This window comes from Saccoglossus kowalevskii, chromosome 1 (assembly GCF_978046115.1).
Source record: "Saccoglossus kowalevskii chromosome 1, keSacKowa6.1, whole genome shotgun sequence".
Classification (NCBI taxonomy): domain Eukaryota; kingdom Metazoa; phylum Hemichordata; class Enteropneusta; family Harrimaniidae; genus Saccoglossus; species Saccoglossus kowalevskii.
In genome coordinates, this window is record NC_140641.1 from 30,836,411 (window position 1) to 30,857,547 (window position 21,137).

The 21,137-nt window shown below is 32.7% G+C and overlaps 1 protein-coding gene across 4 annotated transcripts in view; it reads right to left on the reverse strand.

Moving 5' to 3' along the window:
- The window catches only part of LOC102803895 (uncharacterized), a 100,138-nt gene that overhangs the window by 43,820 nt on the left and 35,181 nt on the right, over positions 1-21,137 (reverse strand). For all 4 annotated transcript variants that reach the window (XM_085500758.1, XM_085500756.1, XM_085500754.1 and 1 more), the window contains exon 6: positions 7,339-7,522. In XM_085500758.1, the coding sequence (XP_085356884.1) occupies positions 7,339-7,522 (184 nt within the window). The remainder of the gene's footprint in view (positions 1-7,338; positions 7,523-21,137) is intronic.

Here is a 21,137-nt window from a genome sequence, read left to right on the forward strand (position 1 = left end):
TCATTAAAATTAGAGAATCGAAGGTATCATCACGAAATGAACAAATCTGAGAGAAGTCCAAACAAAATGTTGACATGGACACTGGTGGTGATGGACAATCAGTCATATGATTAGCTCTGCTTGACGAAGTTGACAGTAGAGCTCAAAATGTAACATATCAAGCAAGTTGGTAAGTCATCTTTTGTAGTATAGGGTTGAACGAACTTCAGGGTAAACTGTAGAATGACAACACATACTGTAATATACTTTATTTTAGCTGGAATTAATTTTTCGCTGAAAAGACTTTTTGGGTGTTTTGTATGTAATTTATTTTCACTGATATGATTATCTGACCAGTTGAATGTAAAATATAGGAAAAAAGGCATAGTCACTGGATTTCATTTTCTGAATAATTCCTTCAGCGAAAATAGCGAAAATTATTTCCAAGTGAATATAAAGTATTTTACAGTACAAACAATGTACATATATGTATAATAAACATATCATTGCTGTAAACTATGTTTGACAAAAAAATTAACCTATTATTATGTTATAATATCTCACATTATAAAATTCAGAGAATTATTTTAGAGCTTTTCACACTCTCAGAACAACATTTTAATATAATTTCAGAACACTTTAATGCTGTTAGCAAGTACATTTCAGTTAGAGAATTGAAGATACATGTATCATCATGAAATGAACAAATCTGAGAGAAGTCCACCTGAGGTACCAAAAATTAACCTATTATTATGTACATTTTAATTTTAATTTCTGAACACTTTAATATGTAAATGGCAGGTATGTGTATGTAAACAAGTTGTAAAATTCAGTACAGTATATGCAACTGTTTGTGTACATGTGCTTCTATTGGAGATGCACTTCTAATATGGAATGTACCATTGGCACAAGAAACAGGACAATGACATTGAATGTAGGAAACAGTTGCCTGGGACAACGTATAGAGTCAATTTACAATATGCATCATCGTACTGCAATGCAGACATGCTTTAATCTATACACATCATCTGACTGATAACTGATGACAATTTCTGTCATCTCTATTATTGACTAAATTAACTGATCAGTTCAATCAAATAGACCAATTAATTATGTTTATTATTTCCTAGTATTTTATCTCCTTCAGTCCTTTCAGCACCATGTCAGATTATATCAATTGTTGAAACTTGAGTTAATTTTATCATTCTATCTTTTTTCGTTTGTTGATGTTTTCATGAGCGTTGCATTCAAGATCGATGTTTTATTGCTTTTGTGGATATACATCAAAATCAATCTAAACGTTAAAAGTCAAACACATTTTATTGAGAGAAGAAGGCTCTATGTCTGACAAATGTGTTTATGATGGTTGAAAAACATGCAGTCGTTTGAACAGAAATATCAAAATTTGTCACCTTTTCAAAAAATAAACACACATAATTTTTTTGGAATATTTCGTTTTTATTTTTTTTATCAAGACCTATAAAAGCAATAAAAAAATGTTGCTCATTTCTTCAAAAATTTATGAAGAAATCAAAAACGGAACGGAAAAGACAAAGAAGTTTTAAACTCCCATAAATTTTTCATAATTTTTCCAAAATTATGACCATTTGGTCCAAAATATTAAAAAAAGAAAAGAAAAAAAAACATAAAATCGGCAAAATATTGAACCTAAATTTTGCAAAAAAAATTATGGTGTTCAAAGTGTTAAGTGGTAGCGTAGCGTAGGTGAATTTCTTACATACATACATACAATCATAGTGGTCACAGTACAAAGGATGGTTAAACAATTGTAACGACATGAAAGGCAACAAATTATAGTGGAAGTTAACACTTGTGAACTCTTTGAATGAAGCTGTATACTTAGAAGTACATGTTAATTTAAATAAACGACACAAGGAACCTATTATTGTTATGCGAGTACCGATGCATTGTATGTCAATCACGTTGTCATTTAATAGTCATACGAAAAAACAACAACATTACAGTGTACACGTCTGGTTTGCGCGAGTGTATGTAACAGTGTTGGTGCAAGTCTAAGACAAAATAACTCTGGACACGCTACTGTCTCATTATTTGGTCGTAGCTAGAGACAAAAGCAGATAAACATAAACAGAGACCTGTCAGCGTTACGAACATCCATGCGATTGATTCACATGACTGAAAGTGATAAAAATCAGTGAGAATAGTCAACAAAAATTAGTAAATTTGGCCATTAAATATTGCTACAGCATATGCACTATGGTATTCACCTATATTTAAGCTTTCAGAAAATATGTAGTATGCTGAACAACTTTTAGAAAATGTCTGAATCACCTACAGAACAATTTTTAAGATCTGTTTAAATTTAAATATGAAATTAACACTGTGACGTTTGATGTATATTTCTAGTGAGTCAGCTGGAAAAACTGAGACAGATTGCTATTGCTAGAGTTTTCACCTGAACAGTTCATCAACATTTTAATTGCAACCATTTGTTAAGTTTAGCAGACAGTGAGCGCCTGATTGATGTTTTATTTGTTGAGAGTAAACGCGGCATGCATGCTACAACCAGTATCCATTCATCAATGCAAGATAATGAGACTTTACGATAAGACTTACTCATACCTGGGAGGAATGAATGAGAGTAAGGCACATAGACAACAAGACGGATGTATTTACATTGCGCTATACGTAATACCGTGCATATATACATACCCACTACACAATTAGTTTTCATCTCCCAAAGGATGCATAAACAGCAAGTCTGAAAGATGGTTATTTTTTTTTTCCTTTGAGGTGAAAGGTGCCAGGTACATGCCTATATTGAGTGATATTTAGATTTAATAAATGTGTGTGTAGACATTGTTGTTGAGAAAATAAATGAAATCTGCAACATGAATTCAATAAATCTGGCATACACAGCCACGAAGTTAGAGCCCCCCCCCCCAAAAAACCCCACAGAGTTGCAGATAATCTATTTGAATGATTTTAGAGAATAATGGTCTGCATACTAATTAAAATAGATTCTATAAGGCGTTTGAGTCTCAGTTTCTTTTTTAACGATATTATATTGAGTTTATGTAAAAAAATTCTTATGGTTTTGTGCGACTCTGTTTATTTCCTTTAACTCTGTTTTCATACTAAGTGTACTGGTATTCATTATCTTCGCAATTTAAATACTGCTTTTAAGATAACAACGTAAACCTAACTTGGTTCGTTCTCGAATGTTTATGATTCTGGAACAGAGCAGCCACTGTGTAATATTAATTACAATTTTTGAACAACATAAAACCGTATCTTTACACTTCACTAGTTTCGGTTGGCAACAACTGTCTCGTCACATGATTCAGTTTTTCATTCTCACGCTGTCTTAATTAAAACTGCAAATAGTAAGTTTCTTTCTATGGCAGCGAATAACAGGGATTCGGTTGACTGTGTGTCGATGAAAATTCACCATCTAATCACGAATCTGTCAAAGTAGTGTTATATGAGGTTATACCCTGATATCACTTATTTGGTGATACAAGTGACGTCATTGGATAGTAATATCTACGAGGATAGAAGATAGTAAAGTCCATGATGCCACAAGTATCAAACAGACTTATGAACAAGTGTTATCAGGTGATAACCTTTTTATCACATGACTGACTTGAGCGAAAAAACAGAGAAAATCATAATTGTATGTAACCACGCTTACACATCATAACTTATGCAAATAAGTGATGATGTCTACGCACATCAGTGGACATGCATCTGCATTTACGACCGTCTATGGTTAGCAATAATCGGCAAAAACATGACCATTTTATCGATATCTTTTTGACATAAAATTGTTATCGAGTCTATATTTTTATTAGCTGATGCAATTGTTTTTATTCAGGCTGAAATTATAGTATCCCTGCAATAAAAATAATTTTTCTCCATCTACCGTTTGAACATGCACGAAATGACAAAATTTAAAGTGAATACTGTAAAAGGATTAATTATTCATTGGGTTTCAATTTTGCGTATTTCGCTGACTGGAAAATGCGCTAAATTAAAACCTAGTGAATATGTAAAATTGAGCATAGAACACATTGTCTAAATGATAAAACCATGAATTTAAAACCCACTGAATATGCCTGAAATGCTAAATCAGTGAAATTTAAACCCAGTGAAAATTAGTCATATTACAGTATTGAGAATATTGAATATTTAGCATACGTCACACATAGTGGATGATGAGAAGTGTCTATGACAAGATAATGTGTGAATCAAAGCCAACCACATTATCACATCTAGACCCTTCTCTGAATCCAATATGATGCTGTAGGGGATTCATTATTGTTGTTATAAACTATCAGAGTTAAACAAATTTAGGGCTTATTGCTGAAGTGAATTTACTTGCAAATAGAGGTTTTACGTTATCTTGTGATGACACAAAGCTATGACCTCTAATTCTGATAGTGTTGATTTATATTACACAGAATACAGTAAATATATGTTCCTTTCACTACACGTGAACGCAGATAAACTTTATGATAAAATAAACAACGAACATGTTAATTATTATGCAAAAGTATGCACTGATTTTGATTCATTATCAACATGCCAAGTTTTAATTGAAATTTTTTATGAAGAAATGCCATTAATCAATGTACATTTTTTGAAAAGTATGACATTTAGTAATCTGTGTTTGAATGAAAACTGAAAAAAAAATATTAAATCTTTGTGTGCCAATTCTGTTGATACAACTGGAGAGGCCATCAAAATAATTGGATGAGAAACAAGTCCCTTTAAAAAATACTTCCATTGCTGATTCAAGAACAGACAAAATACTTGTTTTAAGGAACAAGGACCAAACACTCCATGGTCACAACCAACTAATAACCCATTTACAACTAAATAAGACATAGAAATTGCTTGTAAATTGGAACCAGTGAAGGAGGAGAAATAAGCAATGAGTGAATTACCCTATAGACTAAATCGTATTTAACTCTTAGCCATCCCAATGATTCAATATTCATTCTTACAGTCTTCCAATCAACATTTCTATAACGATTGTTCAGTTTCATTTCCCTAGTTGCTAGGTTATCCTCAAAGTCCTGACTGATTTGGCAGAATTTAATTATCTGTGGTCTGTCCGAAAAAAAGAAAAGAACTAATCATGTTTGGCAGCACATGAGGTTATGGTGCGTTGGAAAGGTTAAAACAGATATGTTACTTACAACTGTAACTGCGGATTGCGAGGTTAATTTAGTTAAAAAAAGCAGTGCAAGTAACAACATAGCAATTGATTGATACTTTAGACTGACAGATATCCCCGATGACAACACTGACGACATATTAGTTGACTGCTATGTCTGAGATGAATATGACGTAATACAATGATATAATTACTATCAAGGATCGAGAGACATGATTTTTGTCATAGCAAGTTCACTTGTACGTGTGAGTTCTAGTAAAAGTACGCTGTGACAAGAGTTGATTGACATGTTCCTAGGTTGATTTAAATTACTAGTACATCAGGCTAAAAAGATTACAGTAATCTCAAAGAGATATATACATGTATATGCTTATAACAATTTAGCTGAAGGTATTATGCCACATCTTAAATTGTTGACTGGTGACATAGGATAAGAAAACGATATATCATGACTGATGGGGTATTATTTTCTGAAATATTTCAAAAATGTGGGTTTTTAAAAAGTGATTACATTTTTTTATTGCTTTGAAAATTTTTGAATATTTTTTAAAATACAGTAGTCAACAGAATGGTGTTTTTTATGTCACTATTAAACTATAGCTTCATGATTTTACATAATTAACTACCGTAATTAACATTGTCATGCGATTTATGATGAATTTTCTAAAAGTTATGAGTAGGCGGCTTCAATCTGAATACTTTGAACAAGTATTTGAGGAGATAAAAAACATCTAGATTAGAGTGCCGCAAAAGTGAGAAAAATTAAACAATACTGTATTTTTCCAATTAAAAGTCAAGAGAAGGGCATGCACCAAAAGGAATCCTTTTTTCAGCTTTTTGAAAGACTGATGATGATATTGCAAATGTATGTTTGTTTATTACACAGATCTGGAAACCCAAGTACTTTAGAAAAGTGAAATGAGCGATTAGAGCCAAACATCCACCTGTCACTGTTTGTGAATGGGATAACTAGGTTATTTTAACATGCCCCGAGAACAGGTACAGTACATATGATAGTCTTTGACATGCCCCATCCAACAGAACCAAAACTTGTGTGACTGTATACGCACAACATTAGGAGGATTTAAACATTTGTATACTGCATTTTCTTTTAGAAATGCATATAAACCAAAAATTGCATTTATTATACGGTGGATCCAGTGGACCATAGACTCACATCTGTCATGCGTAAACGCATGCACTACTAGTAAAGCAGATACGGTAGTTGTACACTGGCAATAAATAGAGATTTAATGAATTCAAAATTAGCCTCATTGCTTATGTGAAATAAAAGTCCAGTTTTTCATGGTTTACATAAATCAACTCATTTATGTTAGATAAAATTTGAAATAACTATGGCTTTTATTACGTAATATATATAGACTTTATAGTATTTTTAATTGGCACCCGGCAAATGTCAGTTAGCTTTAAATTGTTGGAATCATAAACTTTTACATCTGGCAATATTCAAAAGATTTTTGTTTCGCAAAGGTTTCCAGAATTGAGAACTTTTTTTGCTCTGCAAGTTACTTGGAGATATGACAATAAGACAATGAGGTTGTTACACCAAAAAAGATTACAATAAGGACAACGACAATGATAAAATTGTTTACATTTGTATTTTAGCTCAAAGAAAAATTGTCGTCTCAAATTTTAGATAAACAATGTATTTTACATGCATTGCATATGTCCCATGGGACCTACATTGAACAGGATGCAGGATGATGACTGTTACACTTAAATCTACAATATGAAAATCATGAAATCTGAATTCTCTACTAGGTAATTGTTAAAGAGCATGGTCTAATACTAAATTGTTAACACACACGTACTAACACAATAAATCCGGACCCATTAAATCTGCAAAACACCAATTAACAAACATGTATTGGGTAACAATTCTGTATGCAGTATTGAAATAACAGCCACGGAGTATCACTTTGCAGTGAGGCATCAGTTAGCGATAAGGCACAAAATCATGCAGTCTTACAAACTGGTGAACGCAGAATAACCAAAGGCAAAAGTGCACAATTTACATTTCAATGCGTACCAATCTAAACGAGATACTACGTGACATCTGCAACCGACATGTGTATAAAGAGACGAATACAAAACACAGACGCATCTCCATGGAATGCAGGCAAACAATAATCCAATTAAAGATTCCAAATAATATAAAGATAATTTTTACTCACCTTTAATTAGAGCAGCAATTTCCTGTGAGGTGTGAGAAGCCATGCTGTGTGCTTCAACGATATCCAGTGCGGTTTGTTGGTCATTATTACGACAGGTTGTGTCTATACCATAGCTCATTAGTAATCTCACCACTTCCAGCTTACCAAACAGTGCAGCCTCGTGTAATGCAGTGCCCTTTTCACTCTGAAATCAAATGCAAACCAATTCATGGTGAAACAAATCCTTGCTATGCGTTATGCATTTCAATGTGTGTTTAAATCAAATGTAGATTTTACATGTATCCATTTGGTGAGCAGGAATAAATTAGGCCGGGCGGCATAAGGCAGGACAATTCTTTGCAGAACTCTGTCCACCTGTTGTCACCATTTGAAATTAGAACATGAAAGCTTCTGACGCTATACTTTTAGCTGTGGCTCCATATATGCATATGGTTTTACGGTTCTACAAACCGAAACTAAGTGTTGCCTGTGAGTGCATAATTGATCTGATGGCCTTTGTATCCTGGTGTGAATACTCTGATGATGGTACAAACAATGCCATGAATTATGCATAAAGGTGGTACCCAGAACCATATTGGCTGAATTTATATATAGCAATAATTTCCCTCGACAGTATTTTATTTAAAGTGTAACTTCACATCCAAATTAGCTCTTACCTGGCTTTGCCTTTTCATTAAAGCTTAATTTTATTTCTAAAGCGAGTTCAATTGTCATCAATAATTTTAAAGAAGCAATATTGATGAGAAAATATAATTTTTAGTATTGTTACTTGATAGTTTATAATTATAAATTGGACTAAGATTTATGAAAATTCCATTTTGTAGCACCCATCTGATGCATCTCTAATGCATGTGCACTGGTTGTTTTTGTACTACAACAAGTCATTGCACATGTGTGTTACCTGTTTTTATTTTTTATTTAATGAATACCGATGTGTGTTCTACAAAGGCAATGTTTTTAGTTCATGATAAGTTATAATCCGATTTGGTCTACATACAGTATGGAGTATCGAACAATAATGTTAAAAAAACAAACATATTATTATCCATTTTGTATCTTCAACCTATTTTTGGTAGTAGCTACAACATTTACGTTACTGATACAAGACATATTACTACATGTACGTTACTGATACAAGACATATTACTACATGTACGTTACTGATACAAGACATATTACTACATGTACGTTACTGATACAAGACATATTACAACATGTACGTTACTGATACAAGACATATTACAACATGTACGTTACTGATACAAGACATATTACAACATGTACGTTACTGATACAAGACATATTACAACATATACGTTACTGATACAAGACATATTACTACATGTACGTTACTGATACAAGACATATTACTACATGTACGTTACTGATACAAGACATATTACTACATGTACGTTACTGATACAAGACATATTACTACATGTACGTTACTGATACAAGACATATTACTACATGTACGTTACTGATACAAGACATATTACTACATGTACGTTACTGATACAAGACATATTACAACATGTACGTTACTGATACAAGACATATTACAACATGTACGTTACTGATACAAGACATATTACAACATGTACGTTACTGATACAAGACATATTACTACATGTACGTTACTGATACAAGACATATTACTACATGTACGTTACTGATACAAGACATATTACTACATGTACCAACTAAATGTTAAGTTATGTCTGACTGTACATTATTTGTACTAAAGGTGGAATATTCATTGGGTTTGAATTTAGTGAATTTAATGTTACATATTTATTGACTTGGTTTCAAATTTATAGTTTTGTGTAGAAAACAATAAACGCATGTTATTATCAAATATGCTATTGAATTTGAGTGTATTTAACTATCGGTGAAGTAAGCCAAAAAATGAGGGAATAATCATAATTGGTTTTGTCTCACAAAATACTTATACAATTGAACATATGGAATTATATAATATTATATAATATTAATTTTGCAACTGTAACTAGATTGAATGTTTTATACCACAGTGTTAACTAAAGCTGTTGATACATTGAACATTTTTCTTTTTCGATCAAACTTTAAGTTAAAAACGAACAATGAAAGCTTGCACCAGCAGGATTCTTTTTTCACTGTACACACATAATGATTGTAATTACAGAGTAATTACTTCACACACAATGACAATATGATTAGATTTGTAATAGAAAATCAGCTCAATAAAGTGGAAAAAAAAACAAGACTACTGTAGTCTATTCAGTATGCATGTAAGCAATTGTCAGTGAATCACAATAAATCAACTGACGGTAAATCTTAGTCTACAAAAGTCTGCAAAAAAGGTCACACATGTATGTTCTGCAGTCGGTAATACCTTGAGCAGTATTGAGTTGAAAACTCTCCACAGAAGCTAAATGGCATTTCTTTTATTATATCTACCTCCGTACTGCTTTTTCAATGTTATTATTCACAGGTACTTCTGAGAATGAATGAAATGAGTCATTCACAGAGAAGAAAAGACACATTTCATAGGAGTCTTGGGCAGTAACAGTAATATCATAACGCTAATTTGAATAAGATGACAAGAGTCCTCACTTGGATTCCATCATCATTAACTATTATTGTCATTATGTCAACATTTTAACTAATGTTTTCTTTTGATGTATCACCATAATTCAAAAAGATTATCTGTTACGTTATTCAAACACAATTCCCAAGTTTTAATACATGTATTTCATCCAATGACTGTTAATTTAATTCTTATTTATTCCAAACTACTGTAAAATACTTTTTTGGAATTCAATTTTGCAGAAAAGACTTTTTGAGTGTTTTGTATAGAATTTATTTTCACTGAATGTAAAATATAGGAAAAAAGGTATATTCGCTGGATTTCATTTTCACTGAATCATTCCTTCAGCGAAAATAGCGAAAATTAATTCCAAGTGAAGTATTTTACAGTACTGTTTTTTTTTTTTAATTTCCTGCTAAAAGCAGACATCATTAAACATGTTTACAGCCAGACTCCATAAGTTAACGACAGTGTTCAGGAACATGAAAGACAATATGTTGAACATCAACATCCCTTTATACTTGAACATCATTTGTTTCAAACGATATCTCAATTTGATTAATTATTCACGGAGATGTACAATTTGAACAAACAAATAAAGTAAACTAAAAGTAGAAGAGTGTCAGATGTATGCCTGCAATCACTCACTAGCTACAGCAAAGTATAAACACACTTGTTGTTATTGCTAGCGACCATGGTTTTACATTTCATCTATTTCATGTACTGAATGGCATTCTATGGTCGGTTGTATTATTTTTTAGTAGAATCTTGTAATATTTTTCTAATTTTTGCCCCCCAAAACTTTTGGTACAAATGTACATAATTCCCAACTAGCTACAATTTTTGATCGACATTTTCGAATCAAATATTGTTAAAATTAAAAGATTTCATTTTGTGTAATGTGGCAAAGGGTTAAAGGTCAAGGGTTAACAATAGTACTGAAACAAGTACTTTTCAAAAAGAACATTTTGGTACATTGAATTTTCAAATTTCTGTATTGTCCTGGGTTTTGCGAAGGAAAAATTGCATAAAAAAATTCATTAAACATGCATAACTCTTCAATGGTACCTTGTTGACACAAAATAACACATATAGTGTCAAATTAAATATGGTCAATATTTTATGCATATTAATAATGTACAAATATCAGATCAAAATGACTCAATTTATAGTAATCACAAGTAAATTGCTGAAAAAGCTGATTGACATTTTGTCATCATTTCGCAAAAATCCACTGTTATAACCTTTCACAATATAAATTCAGATCACTTAAAAAAAAAGAAAAATTTGATCAAGATCTGTAGGAAATGAGAAATTAGGTAAAAATACATTGCAACAAATTTTTGGCAGAAAAAAAAATTATGGCCCTCAATGGGTGAGTTAAATGTATCTACACTTGCACTACCTACTTCAGGAAATGCAGCTTAAAATAACAAGCGTATCAGTAATCTCTATTTTGATAATCTCTATATAGGTGATAGCCATAGAGTTCAGCAAGTAACAGCAGACAACGATCAATTCTGAAATTGGCCAGACACAAAACTATATTGTACACATTTACATACATAGAGATAAAATGCAATCTTACCAGAAAACAAGAAAATCCACTATACTGACATATCACTTGTAATGTTACTACCTTGTACACTATATGTATATTAGAATGTACACATAGTAGAGCCTTGAAATACTATGAGCTGTTAACACTATGATGTAACTCGGAATAATCCATTAATTACTGTAGGGGTGGGTGGGATGCTGTCAGAAATTATTTATTTCAGTCCATATTCAGCAAATTGAATTACCATAACCACCAAGAAATGTTTGCATCAACTAAATACATATATTGAGTGGAATGTTTAAGAGCATTTGTAAAATTCAAGAAATTGAGCAAATAAAATGAAAAAGATGACTCACAGTCAGTTTCTGATGCTTAATATTAAAATTTAATAACAATTTCTGCCAGTGTAACATATTTTCTCCACATAAAGATCATAATTTGAATAAAGAAAAGTGAAGATGATGGCGTAATAAAAGAGTTTCTTGAGTTTTTAATTATTCTAGGCTTGAAAATTTACTATCCAGAATTTCCCCTCGATGTTTGGATTCCAATATTAATAAACTGGAAAATACAAGAATTTCATTGGGGGGACTTCACACATTGTTATCCTGGAACTGGTCTTATTAATTTATTCTATTCCATCTCTCACAGGCCGGATGAGATAGAGGGAGTGCTCCCAGAGAAAAAAAGAAAAAAAAAACAATTTTTGGTCAATATCTTCTCCAAAACCGATGTGCGTGTGGACTGTTATTGTAAAATTGTCATTAAATTGTGTTTTTAGTTTAATACTATTTTGAAAATTGATTTTTTGTTTCATTTCTTCAAAATTTTCCAAAAAAAGCTATGACATGCATACATATAAATATTTTTAATAATAATCGAAAGGCAATAATGTGGATAGCTGGATTAAGTTACTGATAAAAAGAAAGATCAATAAGTCTGAAGAAATATTGACAGAAAATTTACAGTGATCAATTCTTGGGCAGGAAACAGTGAAAGTGAGATGGATTGAAGGAAATCTACATTGCTGGTTTCTGGGTATTTACAAATGTAAATCTAAAGCATTGGGTTGTGGAAAAATAATGTTTAGATGAATCTGACCCTCTGTTACCAAACACATTGTGCGTCTCAAGAGTGGAGCAGCATCTCTTGAACAGGAACAAATTTAAACAGATAATCACCGATTGCTGAGAAGAATACAAAAATTATAAGTATGATCAGAAAAGTGGGTGTGGTTCTGTTCAGAGAATTCCATGAACCTATAGAGCAGATCTGGCAAGTCGATAGGTTTGATATGCAAGACATAAATCAACCTAATCCGCTTTACAAATTGAGTGGTCCCAATCCTCTGCTTTTTCCCCTGTACTCTGGGTTAGACCATTAAACATGGGGAGGGACAGGCCACTATAAGATTGTGAGGAGTAGAACATAAAAAGAGGAGAGGAAGAACACAATAACATGGAGAGGAACGGACCATTAACATAGGGGTAGGGATAGAACACAATGACAAGGGGAGTTGGCCCAATGACAGACCTCTTACATGAAAGATTATGTATATTGCAGAACCAGTTTCCATGGTTACATGTTAGACTAAGTTGAATTATTATGTCACAGGTGATGATTAATTTCATAATATATTAATGAAATACTGAATGAATTATTGTTAAATGATTTGTGTAGACAATATTGTATGTGAAAAATTGAGCAGTTGCTATGGTTACCACCTCATCTCTCTAAAGATGTTTCTCCTTTGCAATATATTTGCCTTAGGTTCATCATTGTTAGTAACTAACTCCAAAAGTTGATCTTCATATTTTGGGCAATTCTCCATAATACAAACACTTCATATTGACAGGCTACATTAAGGTTATATGAATAGAAATGAACCGGAAATTCACATCATAATGTAATAGCCAATCTCCAAGGAATTTCATCAGACTCAATAATTCATTGTTTTCTACTTGTTAGAACTGAGAGTAATTTCCAGTGGCTTTATCACCCCTGTAGTAGAATGGATAGACTTTCAAATGCCAGTAACCTTATCACACCCTGTAGTAGAATGGATAGACTTTCAAATGCCAGTAACCTTATCACCCCTGTGGTAGAATGGATAGACCTTAAAATGCCAGTAACTTTACACCCCTGTGGTAAGAATGGATAGACCTTAAAATGCCAGTAACCTTATCACCCCTGTGGTAAGAATGGATAGACCTAAAAATGCCAGTAACCTTATCACCCCTGTGGTAAGAATGGATAGACTTTCAAATGCCAGTAACCTTATCATATCTTGCCAGTAACTTTATCATATCTGCTATGGTAAGAATGAATAGACCACATTTTAGGTAACCATACCACCCCTGTGGTCAGAATGATAAGAACTAATTTCCAGCTACCCGATCACACCTGTAATGAAAATAGTCTTTCCCGTGAGTGGATCAAGGAAATGGGTCTTCAATATAAGTGGTGTTCTCAACTTTGACAAGAAGTTCATTTAGTATGGATAACAATCCATTTAGGGCAGGTAATAACCCATAAAATACAAACAGCCAAAAGTCATTTCCTATTTTCAAATTACCAATCATAAATTATTCAAACCAATCACTACTGGAGTCTTCAAGTTACAGATAGACTTGTTAATTGTTACGAATTATGGATAATTGGATATGAATTATAGGCTTAGTCCCAACTTCATGCATTAAACTGTTACTTCTCTTTAATCTTCTGAATGCCAAAGTCAACTTTTGTCACCTCCGCAAAAAAAAAAAAAACACCTAAATTTTTCCATATTTTTTCAAAAATTTTAATGTGGCCAATTGGAAATTACATACCTTTGATCCAAAAATAACAGTTTGAAAGATAAGAAAAAATATACCGGTACAAAAACAAATTTTAGGCGTGAAAAATGATGGAGCTCATAGTGTGAACTATGGCATCCCTGCGATGACAAATACTTTCATACACAATTAAGTGTTTGTATTTTTAAATGTACATCGTTAATATTTAATTAATCAGAAATCAACCTGGTGGCTAATAATAGTATATGCAATATTGGAGCTATTATGAAGTAACTCCAGAAATGTAGACAGTATTGTTATTACTCTGATGACTCTCAATCAACCATCTACCAGTACTTACATATAAATACTGCCTGAAAATGGTGTTTCAATTTCATGCCTAAGCACATGAAGAATTGAAATTAACATCCTATTTTGCATACAACTTGGAGGTAGCAGTAAAAAGAGACTCTTTACCGTAATGAATGAATCAACTTTAATTTACCCTGAACATGTTTTTTGGAATACACCCTTGAGGTTTCCTAGTTTCTGATTTCAGAAATATTACCAAAGATAAATCATATAATTTGCTCAGCAACACATCCTCCTAATCACATGACACATACTATATAGCGTAGCGTAGCGTAATGTACGTACCTGGAAATACATTTTTTCTTCTATTAAAGTTATGTATAAATTAGTCTGACATGTAGGCGTGAGTCGCGCCTTCGCTGGCCAAACGGCATCAGACCCCACTAACGCCTGACAGAATAGTGTATGTCTTGTCGGCAAGATCGATACTGCGAATTCGTAAAGTTCACGCCTTCTTGCAATGAGTTTCAATAACTATTCTTTTTGGTGGTCATGGTAACACCGTCAATCAAAGCCTCATCGGCAAAAATCACAGACTGTTTTCAAAAAGATGATAAACACTGGGCAGAAATTTGCCAGTACCTTATCACACATTATGTCAACAAACAAATAAACTCTGCCCTGAATGGTTGCTCTCTGATGGCTGTCACTATCTGAGTGTTTCTGCAATTTGATTGGTACCGATAAAAAATCGTTGAGGGAAGTGAAAAACTACATTGTTCTGTCAGGCGTGTGTTGGGTTTGGAGCACCGCAGAGGACGCAACTCGCGCGACCTTGCCAGGCTATGTAAAAATGTACCAAGTAAGCTAAAGTAAAGTAAATACCCCAATTGCGAGAGTTAAACACTACTAGAGAAAGAGCAGGGATGGAAAAATTAAATATCAAGAGATGTGGTGTTACCTTATAACCAATTATATTGCTATCACATGTTACTGCCATGACAACAGCAAATTAGATCTTTATCATAAGTGAACGAGTTATGACCATGCACACTCACAGCTGAGCACTGTATCATCATTTCATTACTGTAACTCTCTCTCTGTATTTCTACATCAATAACACTGGTCATTTAAATCAAATAGCATATGCACGTTTTGGTGAAAGTGCAATTTTGTTGTACCATTTATCTTGAGTCTCTCATTCCCAACCAATTAGTCTGCATTGTCAGTGACATAATTTTACTAACACAAAAAGTCACAAAATTTGAATGAAATTGAGCCAATAAATGTACTGATGCATAATGGCTGCTAGTCAGCCATACATTATGTACACATAATCACAGTGCCAACATAGCGTAATGTAGTATGCCAACAATTACTATAATCACTATAGATAAAAAAAAGTAGTCATGGAAACAATACAAATGCAAAATAGCTGCCAGTCAGCCATATTGGACTAAAACATTTTGCAAAAAATGGCTGTTAGACAACCATAATAACAATCTTTATAAAGATATTGGTACATACAATGTATCGGATTAATGGCCCCGAGCACATATCTATATAGACAGACAGACAGACTATCATTTATGCATGAGGAACTAAAAAATAATCTGCATGACAGAAAGTGAAAGGATACAAAAATTACCGTATACAGAATTCATCATGATAGAAAAAACACACCAAACAAACATTCACTGAAACATGAGCAAAGCAGGTTTTCACGGATTTCTAACTTTACTAAATCTCTGTAAAAAGATGTTGAAGTACTAGTGATTGTTTGTAATCGCATCTTAGTATTACCACTCACGGCAATGTGTAACTAAGATTTACTAATTACGCTGTCAGTTAACATCTCACCATTGAATCGTTAACACCTTTTAAAGCCCCTATACTTACAGAGCTCCCAAGATTAATTACTTCCAGCTACATGACTGCAAGAAAAGCATGATTTTATGGACAGATGACTTTTACGTTTAATGGACGCCGAAAGCAATATAGCTAACATTAAATTACATGTAGGCATCACCTTATGCGTGAACTTTCACGATCTGATAAGGTAAAAAAAATACTTGATATAACAAGCACGTTTTCTTTCTTTCTTTTCTTTTCTTTTTTTTGAGTGCGCACTCATCAGAATAAAGAGAAAAGGTTTCTCTGACTTTCCATTCATCCGAAAGAAATCAGTAAAGCACATATGATTTGTTGCGTTCACAAAGATATTTCAATTTGTTTTGAAAACCAGTAACGCTATTCCTATATAGTACAAAACTATCAGTATCTTGAATTTGAATTGATGTTTTCACCAACAGTTGCATTGCATCAAGGGAAAAACAGTTTGACAGAAGACTTCAGAATTCAACCAAAGCGAAAGAAATGAAAGATATTTATCAAAAATTTAAAGAGCTAGAACACATAATGGCAAACATATCTCGGCATCTATTCCTTGGAAATTTGAAATCACTTTGAAGAACATATAATGTGTCACCACCCCCGCAAGTATGAAAGTCACATGATCATCGCCAAACCAAACTGAACAGACGCAGCTGTACTAGAGATACTGATAATAGCTGAAAAACGGCCGGCAGATGATTATAAACGTGGATTTGGAAGATTTATGAGAATTTACAAACAAATTTGATGCCCCTGGTAATATACTTTTTTTATAATGAATTAGGTTTGCTGAAATGTACATAGCTGGCATCATGTGTAATGCATCTGGAATTACCACGTCTTGTCTTACTATCAAAATATTTGTTTTGTCTCAATAATTTACGAGTATTCAGTAACGCAAAATACATGATTTTAAGGAAGTTTTTAAATTAGGACACTCAATAATATTTGAATAACAAAATAGAAGATGATAAAAAAAATATTTAAACAACTATTTGTTATGTTTCGCAAGTATTCTGTAGACTACATATCTTTGCTGGTTACACTCGATAAAATCACCACCGCTATCCAGACATTCGTACTCGATTAATGGATTTACTGAACAATAAAGTAACTCCACATATTGATTATAGCAAATCATGTGACTGTATATACTGCACCATATCAGGACTCGTCCATTCATTAACTGGTTACCTAAACATACAACTATCATTTTTCTGAACACAATCAACTTAATATCATACATGCATGATTTTGAACAAAAAAAATTGATGATTCTGCGTGGTTATTGGATAGGAGTTTGATACTAAAATACATGCAATTTATCATACTGTCATTACTGTAGTCACTGTGGCTATCTAATCAGACCTAATACGTATGCCTTTTTATCTGCACTGGAAAATCACAATAAATTTTTTTTTACGGTGCAGGTAACAGGTTTGTTTCACAACGACACAGGCATTTTTTGTAAGATAACTGAATTCAGCTGATAGCATTAAAATAATTATATAATTTGGAGAAAAAAAAATACAGTATACTTATTGTACATTTGTATTTGGCTGAAATGACAGGACCGATAACTAGTATTAAGAACTCTCACACATAGCCATAGCAGTGGTATTATTTACACAATCTTTAGGAAGGGTATGTTGTACCGAATATGTGCACCAAAAAAAAACAAGCAGCCTATCGGCTGAGATAGCTCCGCTGTTAGCAATGCACATTTCAATTAAAGAAGTGAAGACATCATTAGAAAATGAACAATATGAATGGTATCAAAGCAATCGGACTTACAGTTTTTAACAAGAAGTCGAAAATATCACTTTTTACCAAAAATTACAAAAATATTCACCAAAATAAATTAATTAGAGAATTGAAGATATCATCACAAAACGAACAAATCTGAGAGAGGTCCACATGTAGTACCTATATATGTAATATCAAAGCAATCGGACTTACAGTTTTCAACAAGAAGTCGAAAATATCACTTTTTACCAAAAATGACAAAAATATTCACCAAAATTAGAGAATTGAAGATATCATCACAAAATGAACAAATCTGAGAGAGGTCCACATGTAGTACCTATATATGTAATATCAAAGCAATGGGACTTGCGGTTTTTAACAAGAAGTCAAAAATATCACTTTTTACCAAAAATGACAAAAATATTCACCAAAATTAGAGAATTAAAGATATCATCACGAAATAAACAAATCTGAGAGAGGTCCACGTGTAGTACCTATATATGTAGTATCAAAGCAATTGGACTTGCGGTTTTTAACAAGAAGTCGAAAATATCACTTTTCACCAAAAAATGCCAAAAATATTCACCAAAATTAGAGAATTAAAGATATCATTACAAAATGAACAAATCTGAGAGAGGTCCACATGTAGTACCTATATATGTAATATCAAAGCAATTGCACTTGCGGTTTTTAACAAGAAGTCGAAAATATCAGTTTTTACCAAAAATGACAAAAATATTCACCAAAATTAGAGAATTAAAGATATCAACATGAAATGAACAAACCTAAGAGAGGTCTACCCAAGGTACATATACACCAAGTATCAAAGCATTTAGGCTTGTAGTTTTCAAGAAGAAGTCGAAAAAGTAAAACATTGACACGGACGACGACGACGGACGACGACGACGGACAATCACTCATATGATAAGCTCCGCTCGACAAAGTCGACAGCGGAGCTAAAAAGATGAAATACTGAATAATGGTTCACTTTATGGTTCACACCCATTGAGGTGTGACAAACCAGAAGATCAGTAGAGTTGGGATGACACGTTTGGTGAGTTTTTTTTTATATATCACAGAATTCCATTATTTTCAGTCTTTTGGGACCAGAAGATTGTAAAATGGTGACAAAATTAACACAACACCCGCTGATGCCGCTATTTTACCCTTCATTTCAGCTATCCAAAAAGACTGCCAAGCAGGTGAGGCATTAATATCAAAATACTGATTCCAATTTTATTTTGACTTATCGTATCAATCTGCATAAACTTTTGTTGCTATAGTAACAACATGAATGCATATTACATAAAACATTTAGATGGCACACTGAGTAAAACCAAGGAATGGTTGAAACTTTGATCAAGGCATATTAGATGCACTGCTGTATATTTAATGCCAAATACGTTCGCAATTTTAAGGTTTTCACAGGACGAAATTTCATAAATGCTACTGCAACAAAATTTACAAAATGCTATTCCCGGACTCACAAAATTAACAAAATATTGGAATTGTGCGTTTTATAGTACACGCCGGGGTTTAAACGTAAAATGAATAAAACATGTAATATTAAATAACAAATTATTAATAATAAGTCATTCTCAGTACACTTTCAGTACAAGTATGTTGCAAGTCATCTAGCTCCAATGAATATAATGAAATTATTCAAATAATCTTTATTTTCCAGCAGCACATATAGGTGGTAAAAGCATATATGATAAAGAGTTTATTACACTACCATCCGCAGATATTGTATAATTTTACTTGTGATGTTTGTGGCTAAAACATTTTTGGTTTTATAAAAAAAAATCATACCAAGATGTTATATCAAATTAAGTTTATTTCATACTCAGATCGCATCTAAAAAGAAAGATGAAATAGTCCATTTTGTAGACACAAGTGTTTAGTGACATTTCAAATTGGCTCAGAATATGTATTATATACACTTTTTGCTTCAGGCTGTTATTTGTGAATCGACTCAGGAATGGCTCATCACTTTATGCAATGCCTCTATGTAGTATCTAACTAGAGGCAATGAATAGAGACAAGTCTTGAATCATCAGACTGTTTGTAATCTCCCATGTATTAAGGACACAGGTCAGTAAATGCCATAGATGTAATACTGTAAACACTATCATTTCTTGAGAGAGAAATTTTTAGTGACATTTTGTAGCGGAGAAAATATTCCAGAGACCTTCTAGTTTGCAAATCATTGTTCTCACGAATTACCTGAAATCATGAAAATGCAAACATTCCTTGCAGTGAAAATTAACTACATTAAAAAGTTAACAATGATTTTAAAAGATTGTTGAACCGATATTGAAAGCTTTTTTTAGGATGACTGAGACTGAGACTTATTAATATCATTAAATCAAGTGTATTATATAAACTGTGAAAACTTACATAATCCACTTATTGTCAAATTGACACTTAAACAAGAAGAAAAATGTCTACTAATTGCTAGTACTTCTCACATATTGTAGTAGTTTTTCACACTCCATGTACTACTTTCAGAGTCATAGGTAAAACACCATAAGCCACATATATTTTGTGGCTTATTCCTCATACTACTCAATCCATGCACCGAATTTAAGTTATATTTTAGGTAAAATGGTCTATTATACTAAACGACATAGAGATCACTGTAAATCATGTTCACATGAGTATGTGAATATATTTATGCCTTGTTTTGTCCCAGGTTTCAACAAAACCGGTCAAAGAGTGTCTGAGAAACTCAAAACTCACCAAACTAATTGATGTACAGACAGTCAGACAGACAGACAGACAGACAGACAGACAGACAGACAGACACAGACAGACAGACAGACGAACAGGCAGATAAATGCATCAACAGCAACAAGGCTTCAAAGTTCTTTATTTTCAGACTAGACCAAATGAGGACTAAAAACATTCAAGATGTCAATCAAGACAGCCCAATGGTTTCATT